This window comes from Sphaerodactylus townsendi, linkage group LG06, assembly GCF_021028975.2.
Source record: "Sphaerodactylus townsendi isolate TG3544 linkage group LG06, MPM_Stown_v2.3, whole genome shotgun sequence".
In the NCBI taxonomy this organism is placed as follows: Eukaryota; Metazoa; Chordata; class Lepidosauria; order Squamata; family Sphaerodactylidae; genus Sphaerodactylus; species Sphaerodactylus townsendi.
In genome coordinates, this window is record NC_059430.1 from 47,197,486 (window position 1) to 47,214,861 (window position 17,376).

Sequence of the window (17,376 nt, forward strand, 5' to 3'; positions counted from 1 at the left end):
GTTGACACCAGCTACTGATTTGTTTAAAATGCAGCTCCTTTCTTTATTGTGATCAAGTCAACATTTAACTTGCTTTCTCATTTGGAAGATGCTGCAAAGTCCAAATTTTCATTAGGGATTGAATACTGCAGCTGGATATTAGTTTATGGAAGATAATTTATGTTAACTTTATTTTAATTGTTAAAATGTTTTCCTTATTTAGGACTGAGCAGTATTGTTGGAGTTGGGTCCCGCTGCGAGACAGCATGCAATCCTCGAATGGGAAATTTAGGGCATGGACGTAAATTGTGGACAAATACAAAATGTGGAGGAAATGCCACAGAGTTTTACTGTTCCTACAGTGAGAACACAGACTTGATATGTAAATTGCCCAAGTACAACAAATGCAACTCAATGCATGCCCATCTGGCTCACCCTCCCTCTGCCATGGTTGACTCTTCTTTCAGATTGCCACACACATGGTGGCAGTCAGCACAGGGGGTACACCAGGAGAAGATCCAACTGAACTTGGAAGCTGAATTTTATTTCACTCATTTAATCATGGTATTCAAATCACCAAGACCAGCAGCCATGGTCTTGGAGAGGTCTCAGGATTTTGGGAAAACATGGAAACCTTACAAATACTTTACTACTAACTGCTCAGCAATGTTTGGGCTGGAGGACGATGTAACCAAGAAAGGAGCAATTTGCACTTCTAGATACTCCAGTCACTTTCCCTGCACTGGAGGAGAGGTGAGTTAATTAAAATATCAAAGATCTATGTGTTTGTTAAGTGCCGTCAAGTGATGATCTATGAATCAGTGTACTGTTGTAAACGACCTTGCTCGGGTCAGAGGCGTATTGAGGGAAAATGTAGCCTGGTGCCAAATCTGAATCCCCCCATATGAGCGGCTGCCCTCCCCCACCATGATCAAATAACTTTTTTTGCACCACTTGTCTTGAAGCCAGTGTATGGACCTGGGGGGAAGAAGGAGGGGCATGGGGGTGTTCCCCCCCCCCCCGCACATGACTAAAAGGGTTGCAGCCTGGGGACATTTGATCCCCCATGTCCCCCTGGGTGGTACGCCCCTGGCTCAGGTCTTGCAAATTGAGAGCTATGGCTTCCTGTATAGAGTCAGTCTATTTCACATTGGCTCTTCGTCTTTTGCTGCTGCATTCAACTTTTCCTAGCATTATTGTCTTCTCCAGTGACTCTTGTCTTCTCATGATGTGATCGAAGTATAATAGCTTTGGTTTAGTCATTTTGGCTTCCAGAGACAGCTCAGGCTTGATTTGATCTAGGACTCATTTATTTGGGAATTCTTTTGGTCCACAGTCTCTGTAACACTGTCTTCCAACCCCACGTTTCAAATAAATCTACTTTATTCTTGTCAGCTTTCTTCATTGTTCAGCTTTCACATCCATACATAATGTAAAGGAATACAGAGTACTAGGGCATGAATAACTTGATCATGGTTGCCAATGACACGCCTTTAGGATTTTTTTCTAGCTCCTTTATGGGTGCCCTTCCCAGTCTTAATCTCCTTCTGATTTCTTGGCTGCAGTCTCCCGATCATATCCGATTACTCGATTTCCTACAACTTACTACTACTGGCAAATCATCGCTGGATACAAGAAGTTGATTTATACCGTATTTCCCCCAAAATAAGACAGTGTCTTATATTAATTTTTGCTCCCAAAGATGCGCTATGTCTTATTTTCAGGGGATGTCTTGTTTTTCTGCTCCACAGCTTCATGCTCTGGTGTTCTGTTCGACGGGCATGCTTCCAAACAAAAGCTTTGCTATGTCTTACTTTTGGGGGATGCTTTATATTTAGCACTTCAGCAAAACCTCTACTACGTCTTATTTTCAGGGGATGTCTTATTTTCGGGGAAACAGGGTAAGTATGGTATTTTTTGTCGGTGATTAGAGCCCCTTGAGGACTGCTGTGAATACCCATTGATAAAATCATTATGCTCTCTAGCAGGTCGTTGATTCATAAAGTCTGTGGCCGGCCTGCGTTTCTCCGATTCATTCATAAACAGTCCTTTGGGGAGGGTTTAGGATACTTTGTGAATACAGGCATAACTTTGAGGATATGAAAGTTTTGCCTTCATAAATGTTTATATGTATCTAAAAGTTACATCGATAGTTACAACTGATTTCTAATCAAAGGACTCCTATACCTGAACTATCAAAGAAGGACATGGGATGTGACTCTTGTATGGATAAAAAAGGATACAACGACCTTGCAGAGTTGATTTCAAGATAACTTTATTCACAACTTTGTTTACAGCTTTAGTCACATATCTGTATATATATAGTAAGTTGTTAATCACATTTATGAACGAGTACATGTATGCACTCTTTTAATACTAATAATTTAATACTATATACTAATAATTTAATACTAATAATACTAATAATACTAATAAATACTAATAATAAATACTAATAATAAATACTAATAATTTAATACTATAATATATACCTTGCAATTATATATACAGCAGTATTGTATTGTTTTGGGTAGATTGGCTACCTGTTGCTCCTTTGCTGCTATTTTCCTGTATATATTTACTCTCCTTTTTTTGCTGAATGTTAATATTAACTACATTTTAATGCAAAGTATTTGTTTGCAAAGTGATAGCCAAATGTTTCTGGTGACCAGATGGCAGGACTGCACATTTTGCAAACATGGTATTTAATTTAGCACAGCATGCTATACTTAGCAATTACTCTTAACTATAAAAGCAGCATGTATCCCACATTAGTAGCTCCAGAGGTTAATGAATTATTTTAAATTATAGAAGGCTCACTTTTAATAGTGCCTAATTTCCAACAATAAATTCAGTTGAAATAACAATTTAAACTTCATAGGTATCACAGAGTATGTTTATTTTTAAAATGGTCTTAGGTAGTAATATTTCTGCAGAGTACAGAATTAGAGTCTTCATATGAACACTGGAGACTTTAGAACTTCAATTTAACATATGCAAAAGCAATATTAATACCTAAATGCATTTCAGCGTTCTTTGAAATCATCATGCGAAACATATAACAAAAGCATATGTATTTTATCAAATACTTATGTTAATGAAAGATGGATTTCTTTCATCCTGGGAAGGGTGTGCAGCTTTGGAGTTGAGTGCACAGCTTTGCAATGGTTCCGCTCCTATCTTCAAGGCTGGCACCAGAAAAGTAGTCATGGGAGACTCTTGCTCAACATCACAGGTATTCTCTTGTGGGGTCCCTCAGAGTTGAATTTTGTTTCCCATCAGGGGCGTAACGAGGCAGCCTTGAGCAAACTGTAGCCCTGGGCAAAACCTGAGTTGGATGCCCCCCTCCCCCCCATGGGCGGCCACTCCACCACAACCAATTTTTTTTGCACCAGCACATTGGTGCCTGCAGGGGGTGCATTTTTAGACATATCAGCACCAAAATGTCAGGGTATCATCTGGAAACTGTCCTGATGGGACCCCCAAAGTTTGGTGCAGTTTGGTTTAGGGGGTCCAAAGTTATGGACCCTCAAAGGTGGTACCCCATCCAACATTCTTTGCTAAGGAGATGGGGGCTACCCTTTTGAGGGTCCATAACTTTGGACCCCATGAACCAAACTGCACCAAACCTTGGGGGTGCCATCATGACAGTCTCCAGATGATACCCTGAAATTTTGGTGCTGATACATCCAAGAATGCCCTCCTTGCAAGAACATCCCAAAATTTGCCCAAGAATCTTTGTTCTGCATTGAGTTTTCTGCATTGCTGTCCATGGGGTTTGCAGGCTGGGGGGGGGGACATTTCTGAAGGCACAGTCTCAAAACTTTCAGGGTCTCATCAGGAGACTGCCCTGATGATACCCCCCAAGTTTGGTGCAGTTTGGTTCAGGGGGGCCAAAGTTATGGACCCTCAAAACTGTAGCCCCCATCTCCTATTAGCTCCTATTGGAAACAATGGGGGATAGGGGCACCCCCTTTGGGAGTCCATAACTTTGGACTCCTTGAACCAAACCTCACCAAACTTGGGGGGTAGCATAAGGACAGTCTCCTGGTGATACGCTGAAAATTTGGTGCTGCTAGCCTAAAAACTGCGCCCCCTGCAGGCCAAAAATGGAAAACCACTAAAATATCCAAAAACGAACCCAGCATTTTGATGCCCCCCACAAGGTGATGCCCTGGGCAGCTGCCCACCTTGCCCAATGGGCATTACGCCAGTGTTTCCCATGCTTTTTAACATCTATATGCAGCTGCTGCGGAAGGTTGTTAGGAGATTTGGAGTAATGTGTGCTGATGACATTCAGCTCTATCTCTCCATCATATCTCTCAGCTCTATCTCCCCACTCATATACTGATGACACTCAGCTCTATCTCTCCATACCATCTGAATCAGGAGAGGTGGTCAACATTTTTGACAGATGCTTGGAGGTAGTAATGGGCTGGATGACAGCCAATGAATTGAGGCTGAATCCAGACAAGACAGAGGTGCTGTGTCTCAGTGCATCTCAAGTCTGTGAACTGGGGAGCCATCCTGTACTTAATGGGGTTTATTGCCCTGGAAGGGACAGGTAAAAAATTTGGGGGTTCTGTACTCTGCTATGACACTTACAGCTCAGATGGAGGCTGTGGCCAGGAGTACCTATTCCTAGCTCCCGACAGTTCACTAGCTACAGCATCTTCTGGACAGAGACAATCTGGTAGAGTAGTTCACGCTCTGGTAACCTCCAGACTGAACTATTGCAATGCACAGTACATGGGACTGCCTTTGAAGATGGTTTGGAAGCTGCAGCTAGTACAGGAATACAACAGCAAAACTACTAACAGGTATTGCTGGCTGAATGCACGTCACACTGGTCTTAGAAGAACTGCACTGGCTGCCAATTTGCTACCCAGTCCAATTCTAGGTGTTATCATTGATTTACAAAGCCCTGTGCAGCTTGGGCCCCAGGTATCTAAGGGAATGTCTTCTCCTATATTGATCTGCCCGTGCTCTATTATCAGCAGATGAAGACCTTGTAGTGGTACCACCACCTTCAGTGGTAATAAAGGTAGAGACCCAAGATAGGGCTTTTTCAGTGGTGGCTCCAATATTGTGGAATGATCTGCCCTCTGAGGAATGTCAAGCATCTTCTCTATATGTGTTTAGAAAATCTGTAAAGATACCCCTTTTTCCCTGGCCTTTGGCTGAAGAGATGGTTTCAATCGTTTGGTAATTTCATGAATTCTAATAGGGGTTAATTAATTTTAATAGGCTTTTATTAATTTTAAACAGATTTTATTGTTATAGTTTAAAATTGTTTTAAAGTGATTTTTACGTTTTATATTGTAGCCCATCCTTAGACCTTTGGATTTAGGGCGGGATAGAAATGTAAATAAATAAATAGCAACTGAATATTGTTCATTTTTCTCTTGACTAATTATATATTAGTATGCTAACTCTTCTTTGATTTCAGATGTCTGACCTGTACCTTTTCAATATAAAATGATATGTTTTCAACAACTTCAATATTTTTAATGTGTATTGTTTTGTGTGTTTTGAAACTGCTTAGGTTCTTTACTTCACTATATATTGATCAATGTATTCTGGTAGCAATTAGATTGTCTAGTTATGAACTTGACAGGAGACCAATGCTGCATCTATTTTCGAACCTTGAGAATCCTGCAGGGTGACAGAACTCTACATCTGAACTGGGACTTCAGCCAAAATGCTTGGAATAATAGATTTTCTCTCATGGAAAGTGCCTTAACATAGGTGTCAAACTCGCAGCCCTCCAGATTTTATGGGCTACAGTTCCCATCATCCCCTGCCAGCATCATGCTGGCAGGGAATGGTGGGAACTGTAGTCCATAACATCTGGAGGGCTGCGAGTTTGACACCTGTGCCTTAGAATATTTAGTGGACACAAGAAACCAGGCAATTGGGTCTGCATCTCATAACAAACATGTTGCTTGGGAACTGGTTCAGTTGCCAGAAAAAAACCTCATTTTTTGCACATGAACACTTAACTGTTGAGATGTCTCCTCTTCCTTGCTGAAGCTATGTAGCAAAGACCTTGGACAAGATGCAGATCCTCAGACATAGGCCACTTCCACACGGGCCAAAAAACCCAGTAAAAGGACTGTAAAAACAGCATTGTAGGCGGGGAGTTCACACGGCCATTGCTGCAGAAACCACTCTGCAGATGCAGCAACGCTCCAGTGGGCCCACAACAGTTTCTTCGAAAGTTGCTCACTGAGCATTTCTTTTCAACAACAGCACTCCGCAGTCAGCATCGTGCGAAGCACCCGCCAGGAATCGGTGCCGAAGAGTCCGCCCCCCACAATGGCAGCCCACACTGGCCAATCCTGGCACCAAATGCCTGCGACGTGTATCCTGGGGAAAGAAATAGCACCCCAGGCGCAATCGTGAAGCTACACCGGTTCAGCCACGCGCTTAGGGGCTGTCTGTGGAGGGCCTGCCCATGTGAATGCTCCATTGCTGCAGTGTTGCCAATAACATCGATGGCATAACACTGTAATTGACTGTGCAGAAACGGCCATAATGTGAGGAGATCCATTCCCATTGTTACCTCCCAATCATGAATGCATCTAAGGTGAACAGCAATCATAGAGGAAAGTTCTATATCTGCTAATAGTACAAGAGGACAATTTACACCACCATTGCTTCCATCAAACAATATCTCTTTCTCTAATGTCCCAGCTGAAATGGGAGGAACTGTAGAGGGTTGTTTGGAGGGAGGGAACTTTCTACATATGTTGCTGGGTGGATACTGAAGTAGAAAAACATGTATATTGGGTTAATGATGGTAAACTCCCCTCAGCTTGATTTGAAATGGGCTCAGCTAATATGAGTTATTTTCCCAAAATAATCACAAAAATAGTAACTCTTTGCCCCAGACCTTACTATGGGGGGAAGAGAAGTTCTTGCAGGAGACTTCTCTTCATCGCCTCTGTTCCTCCTAGGCATCTCAAACAACCATCCCAGGTACCAAGAACAATTACGTGTCCCAGCATTTCTTGCACCTATGATGCTATAATTTATTTTGTCTTGATTGTAATTAAGCAGAATAGGTGTCACTTAAATATATTCAGCAAGAATTGTGGATAGGAGAACATAATATACAACGATAGCAGGAAGGCACAAGTATTTTGTATTTACATGCATGGATTAGAATAAAGATGTGTCTGTTCCCAATTCAAATGGAAATCTGGGTGAGGAGGCAAACCCTGAAGAATGTGCAAAAATGTGCAAACTAATAACCTTCTTACATCTCCCTGACGTATCTACAAATGGTAAAATATGGACATGTTATACAAATGTTGTATGAGCACTCTCTGGCCTCTGAAAACTCTTATAGCAACAAGTTAGTTTTTAAAGTAACGTGGAACAAGCTATGCATTTTAGAAGCTGCAGATGCATATTACACACAGAACTAGGGGCTTGTTCTGTGGTTCTTGGGAGTCAGACAGTTTTTTCTGATGACTGCTTCTGATGCTCACTTGCTCGTGCTCTCCCTCTCTCTTTGGCTTAGTTTGGGGATGAAGTTCAGCCTTTGTTGATCTGACATACATCAAGTTGTGAAGGCATGCCAAATCCAAGGACATAAATCTTCAGGGAAGGAGGAAACTTGCCTTAGGGGAGAGAATTTAAATATCATCTTTCTTGCTGATGGACCAAAAGGCTTCTCTATAGTTTAGGATAGAGCGTTTACTGCTTTTCCCATGCAGAACTGTGTAGCTGCTTTGAAAAGAAAACTCATGATTAAAGCGTTAATTGAAATGAAGATTTTGCTTTTAAATGTGGGTATTTTGCCTCTTATCTACAAAGATTTGTGGCAAGGAAACAAAGATTGCATTTATATATGCTTGATCTTGTATTCTCAAGATAATTAAAAGAAAGGAGATTTTAAAATGAAGTATGGGGATTTTTTTCTCTTTAATGAAATATTAATTCCTCACATAAAAAGTGCATTATATTTTAACTGAAATGTCATTCCCAACTTTAAACACCCAGGATGAGGAGGTTAAAGAAATAAAAATAAATGCATAAGTGGATGCTGACGTCTATTCAGGAAATTGAATTGTATCAATCTGTTTTCATATACGGTTGCGACCTGGTTTTCCGCCCAACAAAAGCTTTAAGTCTTTATAAGCAGCATAATAGAAATTAAATAAGTGCATGTTGCCTGTGATTCTAGGCCACGTTTGTTTAATTTCTTCCTCTCACACTGTGAAATGTGCACAGGAAAATGTAGTAACACTACCCTACATCGGGATCCTGCCACTGTATGGTGAATACACAGGCAGATTGGGGAACTGGAATGACTTGGGAGCAAGCCAAACCAAGGACAGTCCCCACCCCCATGCAACACTGGCTGACCTGCGGGGACCACTCCGCTCAAATCCAAACAGCCAGTGATGATGACAGTTGTTGGCTTGATCTGTCATTGCTGCTGAGTGGCCACTGCAGGGCTGCCAACACTACTGTGAAACAGTTTGATCCTAGCTGTCATCAGTCCTCCAGGGTGGCAGTAGCCCATTGGGAACTTTCCTGATAAGTTAGAGGGCCAGCAGCCCCTTGGAGATTGTGAGCCATGTTATCATCATCTAGACTGAAAGATATGGTGACTCTGTGCTGGATCTGTGGGAGGAAAACGCAGCAGTCCAAACATCTGCTTCTGTATTACTGGGCTAATGTAATTTGAACAAGGAGTGGCTTGTAGAGCAGGACAGACAGTCAATATTTTTTTCAAAAATGACTTCTTTGGTGCTCTAATCACATTATTTCTGATACAGCTATAGCATCAGCAGTTCTCTGTTTTGTCCCTGCATAATGGTGTGCAGGGGAGGGGGAGGGCTATAGCATTGCTATGAGGGAAAAATTCTCTTGGACACTGCTTCAAACATCAGGGAGAGGCCTTCCTATCATTAGGCAGCCAAAATTTTTTAAATAGTGTAAAAACATAGAAGTACCATCACAAATGGAACAGTACATGACGTCTGTTGAGGAATGTACAAGTTAGTAGTAGCACTACTAGAAAAATCATATAAAATTGAAAAGGATATATTTTTAATATCATACCCTCAAAATCTGGTTTAACATGAACATTGTGTGTGGCTATATTGATGGGAATCTATAATCAGCTGTCTTCATTAAATGGGGTACAACTCGGCAAGCAAGGGTGGTCAGAGGAAAATAAATCGTGAGTTCTTGACAGAAGGGGGAAGTTTGACTTTGCATTCATGTTTAGGACTATAATGGCCACATCACACACGTCTTGCGTGGTTTGCTGCTGTTAGCTTTAACTTTTATTTTAATAATGGATGCACATCTATAGCATCAGTTTGTGGGGGCCGGGGGAGCAAGAACAGCTTATCATTCCCACAGATCACTCTTCTATAAAAACCGGAACAACATCAAAAGCTAGTGAACTGGGAATTTCTGGGGCAGGTGATGGAAACAAAAGTTGGGCCCTGAAGAAAGATAGCTGCCATGAATAAAAGTCCATTTACCTTTCCTAATATTTGCTTTTTAAATATTACTTGGCAAAGCACAAGTGGCAGCAGTTGGAGTGATGTCTTTTGTCATACTGGGTTGAGCAGAAATCCTCCTCAATGGGCACAATTTTATAAGTGTTCTTTCAGATGTTTATCAAAGTATCATTTTTAGATTATGGCAACTATTTTAGAATTTATCTATAAATATTCTGTGGGCCTGATGATTTCTCATTCTGTTCTTTTTGCACTCATATAAAATGAAAGCTGAAGTGCACCAATGCAACTTTATAAATGCCATTAACAGTGTTCACTATAAAGGGAGAGACATCTGTCATCCAGAAACCACTTCATTTGATAGCCAGACAAAGATACTGTATAGTAGAGGAGGACTCTAAGCAACAGTGGTCCACTTGGAGCCTAATCAACTTTCTGTATCTTGTTAATCATTTACAGTTTTTGTCAAGAAGTGTCCTTTTACAAAAGGTGTGCTATTTACAAGTTTTTATGTTTAATGACGTTTAAGATTTAAGGTTATGTACACTGAACATCTCAAACAAATCTTTAATACTTGAAAAGAATTGTAATGGTAGTATGGGAAAAGTTTTAATGCTATTTAATTTAGCAAAATATTCAGGATAAATTCGTAGTCAGACAATGCATTTCAAATTGAAATGTCTAAAATGATGTACTTATAAATTGTTGATGAGTGTGTCAATTTTAACTGTTGATACTCAGCTATACCTCTGTCATTTGAAACTAGCTCATCGGATCTTCTGTGTGTCCCATACTTGGATGGAGAAGGCTTAGGGAATGTTTTCTGAGACAGCCACACTAACATTCACCACAAATGAGTGGCCATAAATACATGTACCCTGATGCAGTGGATACATACGGAGGGATTCAAAACAGTCCATGGTTCAAGTTTGCCTGTGGTTGATGGCTAGGTTTGCCAGCTCCAGGTTGGAAAACACCTGGAGATTTGGGGGTTGGAGCCAGAGGAAGGTGGGGTTTGGGGAGGGAGGGAATTTATGATGCCATAAAGCCCACCTTCCTAAGCAGCTGTTTTCTCAAGGTGAACTGGGCTCTGTTGCCTGGAGATCAGATACAATAGTAGGAAATCTCCATTCCCAATCTGGAGGTTCAGTCATGATAAATAATGTGCACCTGCAGAGAATGTAATAATAATTGCACCTATTGCTCAAGACTCCATTATAATGTATTATTCTTAATTAATAAATATTTTGTCTGATAACAGTCTCTACATATCATAAGACCATTCATTCTGGTTTCTGCAGATCATTTGTAATAGCAGGAGACCTCTGGCCTCTACCTGTTAGTTGGCAATCCTACCGTGATGGCAAGATGTACTGTATATTTTATTGCTGCACTGCAGAGTCTTAAAAAAAAGTTGAAAGCAGCAACTACAGGGGCAGCCTTTATATCATGGAAATTTCCCCTATGGGCATGCATATGTTTCCCCCCCACCTCCTCAATTTACCGTTTTTACAAATCAATGAAATTGCCAGCTTCAAATTTCCATAACACTTACCCAGGAGTAATTGCTTTTAACTTTTACATCTCACTATCAATATAGCTCAGTTGGCCCAATAAAATATTATACTTGTGTTTTTCAACTAGAATAATAAAAGTTATAAACTCATCAGTGCTGTGGGTATTTTTGTTGAAGAAAACTATTCATTTAAAGGATAGAGTTGCATGCAGAGAAAAGAAATATGGTATGTGTGCAGCAGTAGCAAATACTTGATCTTTAGAGTGTGAATGCTGAGATATTTTTGCCTGTTCTGCTTGATTTACTCAAAGCTCCTGCTCTGATCAAAAATCGAATATATCCTCTGCTCATGTATAAAATGGAAACAAGATTTTAAAAAATTGAGTGGAAAGCAGAATACAGTACAATAACAACATAATTTCAGAACAGTAGGTGCTCAAGATCAGTGGTGCCAATCATTGAAAATTGCCCTGTTTTCCCATACAGATTTTGCTAGATCACGGTCAATTTTAATTTGCACTGAGATGACCAGGCAGCATGCGTATGAGCCACCACCAGATTTGGAAGGGGCAAGTGCCCTAGTGGCATCACTGAACAACAAATTTGTGCTTATAATAGATAATTGCTTCCTAAACCAAAAGGACTTTGTTTTTGTTGTGGACCTTTTGTTCTCATTGCCTGGCCTGAACATTCCTAACTCATTAATCAATTCTGCTGTACTGGCCTCAAGACTCACTACAAAACCAGTCAAGAGGTGCATTAATATTTTAGATTTGCTGGATTGTGGAAGAATAGAAAGCAAATGAAGTTGATTACTTTTTATGTTTCATATACTTGCTTCTTTTATTTGGAAACTTTTAATTTTGTGAAGTCTTTGAAGTGTTACAGTTCTTGCTGGAATGATTATGAGAAAGTTCTACTGTCATTAGTAATTTCTATGCATACAAACAAAAATCCTAATTTTCCTAAGTTAATTCCAAGATCAAACATCATACACCCTGGATTGATCTCAATATAAACTGATTGGTAGGCTGAGACCAAAATGTTGTAACTATTTACGGAGACTGAAGCTGAAATTCAGCGTTAACAGTGCTTGCATAGACTGACATTATTGTTTACTGGTGTACACTGATGTCTTAGAAATTGTGGTTTAAAAAAACCTTCTGTCCTGTGAGCAGCAGGTGGTTAATAAACAATCCCTAATTTTCTTCTCCCCCTCTGTCCCAGTTGCATAGGGCGCACAGACAGCGCTGCTCTGAAAAGTACATGGTTGTACTCAGCTCATCCTGCCGATTCCAGAAATATGTAGTTTTTCCATTTTAACAAATTTCAATGAGCTGTCTTCGAAGACACGCAGATATGATTTCAGAATTCATGCTGATTTTCATATTCTGTCTGCATGTCTTCAAGGACAGCTCATCAAAAAATGTTTTCAAGGGGAGACTATATATTGCAAGAATCAGCAGGATGAACTGTATACAACCATGTACTTTTCAGCTAGAAAGGTGCCCAGCAGCAAGCAGGCTCCCCCCACCCACATCTTCACATGGAGGTTGGGTGGGCCACACCCGATCTCCATGTGGAGATGGGAGCAGCAAGGGCTTGTTTCTGCCTGGCTAAGGTTCGACTTGGATCTAGCTCTAAGCTGCAGCCTGACTGGAGGTAGAACTTGGGGGATGGAGCCAACAATATAAAGCTAGAGGCTCCAGAGCAGCTAACTTCAGTACAAGCATGGCTGCAACTTAAAGCTGGATCCAAGCCTGGACGCATCATGCTTGAATGGGCCCTTCCTGCTCCCCCCTCCATGTGGAAGTCAGTATGGTGCCAGCCCCACACCTAACCTTGATGTAGACAGAGGGCAGGGTGAGCCCCACCCACTCCACCTCCTGCACACAGAGGTTGGGTGTGGGAATAGCCCAATGCCTGACATCCATGTGGAGGAGAGTGAGCTGGCTTGCTCCACTTGAAATCTCCACATGGAGATTGCGAACAGGGATGAGACCTGCTCACTGGCCTACAATTGCACCCTTCTCACCAGGGGCGGGGCAGGATGCAGCTGTGGGAGAGGCGCAGTACCCAAGTTTTCCTCAAGCTCTGTTTTAGGTAGATATGCCCCTGGAGTGCTCCAGTGCTTCAGATAGGTCACTTCCTGCATCCTTCATTTAATCAGCTCCTTAATTTACCGTAATTTACCCTGTTCCTTAATTTACCCAGAATATTATTGTTAGGGATTCCTTCTCTGCAACTGATTCCTTGAATTCCTTTTTTCTTTCCTTAACCACTTAACTCTGTAATCCCATCCCATATCAGGTTGCTCAGGGTGAGGTGGTCAGACTTTATGGTTTTTCAAAATTGCAGTTCATTGGAATTAACTAAGTCCAAGAAGCAGGAAAAAATGGATTTTAATCTAGAAAACTAAGCAACCAAAGCATTGGACAGCAAATTATCTTTGTCCTGTAACTATAAATTTGATATTCATGTCAAACTCTAACCATGTTTTTGACTGAAAATCTGCAGGCTGGCCAGAACACTAAACAGCTATTGCTTGTCCAATATTAATTATTCAATTTCTCTACAATCTCTTCCCTGAAAATCTGATGAAATGGAGAGAACAAAGAAATGTGTGATGCTATTTTTGTTTATTTTTAATCAAAGGAAGTTGTAGTACTGAGTTTTATTGGGAAATTCTCAGCCGGTATTTTCCATCATCCTGCAAAAAGGAAACAAATGTCTGAAACTTGGATGTCATCCAAGCAATTTTGTTTCATATCTGAAGGCATCTCATGTTCATAAAGCCACTAAAAAGTCACTGTGGCCAGGACTGTACAGCAGTTATGTAGGGATAAACAGAAAAAGCCTAGGGAAGTATACAACTCCTAGCACTGTGATGTCTTTGGGTTTGTGTTCAGACTTGCCTGATTTTTCCCCCTCTGGATAAGTATTAAAGGTTTGGTGTGTGATAGAAAGAAAAACAAAAAGCTTATAAAATTACTAATTATTTAGACCCCTTTTCATCAAAGGCTCAGTATTTTAATCTCTGTCTACTTTTTCCAACCTAACATTCTTACTGCTTCCAGATTCACTGTTCTTTAAAAAAAAAGTAGATACCAAAGATGTTGCCAATCTATAGCACAGGTGTCTAACTTTATCATACATCCAGGGAGAAGTATTTGATAATCTGTCTTCTTTCTTTCTTTCTTTCTTTCTTTCTTTCTTTCTTTCTTTCTTTCTTTCTTTCTTTCTTTCTTTCTTTCTTTCATTGCTCTTCTAAATGTTATAGATGCTTTCCAGTGCTTTCAATGCAAGCACTAAGACATCTAATTGTGGTTGTCTCCAGCACACTGGTCACTGCCACTGCGGGCATGTTGACAAAGTGCACAAGGCATACTGCTTCCATTCAGGTCTGCAAAGAAAATTCTCTAAATCTTTTTCTGTTCCCTTACAATTCTTCCTAACCCCAACTACCCCAGCTAAGTGAAGTCTGGCAGTTCTGGAAAGGAGCCAGGTCTTAGCCAAGAGAGAAATCCAGCTAAAATAAATGCAAGATATGAGATAATACAGTGGGTTGGACTTGACAACCTTGAAGTCAACATCATTAATCTGTGGCACCCAAAAGTCACAAAAGGGACAGTCCATTGAAATGTTAGAACCAGGCTTCAGGTTATTATTCCCAAGCAATGCAATTAATAAGAGGGAAGGCGTTTGAAAAAAGGTTGCATCATCAGGGCTTTGTTCAAATGTCAGATCTCTTACTTTAAAACAGGGGCCCCCAATGTGGTGCCCGTGGGTGCCATGAAGCCTGCCAAGTGTTTTTAGAAAGTGGGCAGAATAAGATGAGGCTTTTACATCTGACTGGGCATTGGAGAACTGATTGGTTGTACAGATTTTTTAAAATGTTGCTTTGGCAACAGCTAGCCCTGCTGCTCGCAGTTCAGTACAAGCATCTTCACTGCTTGACTGAAGGTAAGCTGTGTGTACATAAATGTAAGGAAAATATGTTTATTTTTAAAAGGCATCCTGTTAAATAGAACTTCTGTCTGAAAGATTTACTATTAGAGTTATGCATAAGCTCATTCCCTGACAGTTTGTGTTTGACTCCGCTTGTGTTAGCCCTTTTGTGATTGGCTTCACCTCCTGTAACAGCAGTATTGTTACAGGCAGCATTCAAACGCAGAATTCCAAACGTGACCACAGAACAAGCTGGGGACTACTGCAAGGCCTGTTTTTCTTCCTCCTAAAATATGTTGGCCATGCGTGAAAGTAAGAATTCACATGTTGTCCAGGAGGAAAGCCTTCACACAACTAAATTTACAAACAATGACTTTAGCCTATCTGGAGGGCCAATACAATAAAATTCCTGTACACAAATGTCTATGTGACTGTGATCAGTTGAGAATTTAATCCATTAGATGTTCCACTGCCATTTATGCAGGGACCCTAAAGAGCAACTTCTCTTTGGCCTCAGTGGAATCACTGCATAAATCCTGAAAAGATTTGTTATTTGTGGTCTGACATTGTGGTAGTAGTTGGGACAACAAGGGTGAAACATGTGCAAAGTTGACCATTTAATTAAAGTTTTCCATAATATGCTAGGCATGTATCTAGAGGTTTCCCTATTCTTGCTTGTTGGTTAACTAATGTAATACCTGTGTATAAATTAATTTATTCTGTGAATTTATGTTGTGAATATGGTCTTGTAATTACTTATAGTGAAGCAAATATACTGAACTTGAACAGAAGTAAGAAGTAAATCTCCTAAATTTCAGAATTAGAAATATTGGACTCATAAATTTACTTAAAGCTTTCACCAAAATAATTCTGGACTCAAGGGCACTTGGGGTGATTCCCCAAGGGGGAATTCATCCTGGGATAGCCATGGTAGGTGTCCTGGGACAACGGAGAACTCCCCACGGCTCCTGTGTCAAATTCAGGTCAGTTCCAGTCCTCCCTTTCGATACCCCCCTCATCCAGGGATTTTCAGGAACCACCAGGAAGGTACATATTTTCTGGCAATCCCGGGATGAGCCCGGTATCGTGGGAAATCCCTGAGTGTCCTTTCATACTGTCAGCCAATCACAGCACAGTGGCCTGGGCATGCACAGAACAGGAGACGCAGGGTGGGCAGGAATGTGCCTTTAAAATTTTTTTTCTTCTTGCATACAAAGTCACAACCATGCAACTAATAGGCGTATGTTTGTTTGGTGTTCTTGCTTTGTGACGATGTAGCTACACAGCCATTATGGAAAACAAACAAACAAACAAACATTCCCACCCTAAAGCAACAGCCAATTAGGAATGAGGAGCAAAAGAGCCGCAGAGCTGATTCCAGGCTCTGATCCTGGTTTCAACTCCAGACCTCGGCTGCTACGGGGAGGGACAGACCAAGATCAAAAGGTACTGTACTTTATGGTCCCAGTCCAATCCCAGGATGATTTTCCCTGTGGGGCATCGACCTTAGAGTTATGCCATCTGACCAGAAGTCTTTCCTTCTCTTACTCTTGCTTTTGGTGACTATTTGTAATAACCAGCCAGTGTGGTGCAGAGGTTAGAGTATAAGACTTGCATCTGGAGACCTTGATTCAGATCTCTACTGTGCCATGGAGTCCTGTTAGTATTCCTAGAAATATTGTTAAATTCTGGATGTCATCTATCAGAAATTGTAGCTATATTTCAAGGACAAAAAGGCCCGTGGTTCAACCAGGAATATAAACAGCAGAATGATCTAGTTTAAATGAAATTATTGAATCTTTCCCGGTTCCACAGGAAAGTTTATTGTAAAATTTCATATGCAGTACATGCCTTTTGTACTTTATACCCCACTTTCCTCTCCAATGGGAACCCAAAGCAGCTTGCAGCATTGTTGTCCTCTGAGTTGCCGGGTCTGGGTTAGGAAATTCCTGGAGATCTTGCAAGTGCAGCTTGGGAAGGAAGAGTTATAATTCTATAGAGTCCTCTCTCCAAAGCAGCATGTTTTTTTTTCCAGAAGGACTAATCTCTGTGGTAATTCCAGGAGATCTTTAGACCCCATCTGAAGATTGGCTACCTCCTTTTCTTTCTTACTTTTTTTTTTTACAAGAGCTAGGCTGAGAGAGTATAACTGTCTCAAGGTTATCCGCAAAGGGTCCTTTGTTTGACAAATAACAACTTATTAGTGATCCCTGGCCCCCAAACTGTTCAACTGTCCACAACCAGGGCCAGAGCTTTTTTCGGCTCTGACCCCAGCTTGGTTGAATGCTCTGTCAAGTGAGCCTGTGAATTTTAAAGGGCCTGCAGGATGGAGCTGTTCTGCCAGACCCACGGTTGAGGGCTGCAACGTTATCCCAACTTGCTGGCCTGCCATTCCTGTCCTTTGATGCTGATGATTTGTTATCTTATATTTCTATTAATTATTCC

At 41.0% G+C, this 17,376-nt stretch overlaps 1 protein-coding gene across 2 annotated transcripts in view; it reads left to right on the forward strand.

Moving 5' to 3' along the window:
• NTN4 (netrin 4) overlaps window positions 1-17,376 on the forward strand; it is a 59,659-nt gene that overhangs the window by 6,659 nt on the left and 35,624 nt on the right. For both annotated transcript variants that reach the window (XM_048500609.1, XM_048500610.1), the window contains exon 2: window positions 203-732. In XM_048500609.1, coding sequence (XP_048356566.1) covers window positions 203-732 — 530 coding nt within the window. The remainder of the gene's footprint in view (window positions 1-202; window positions 733-17,376) is intronic.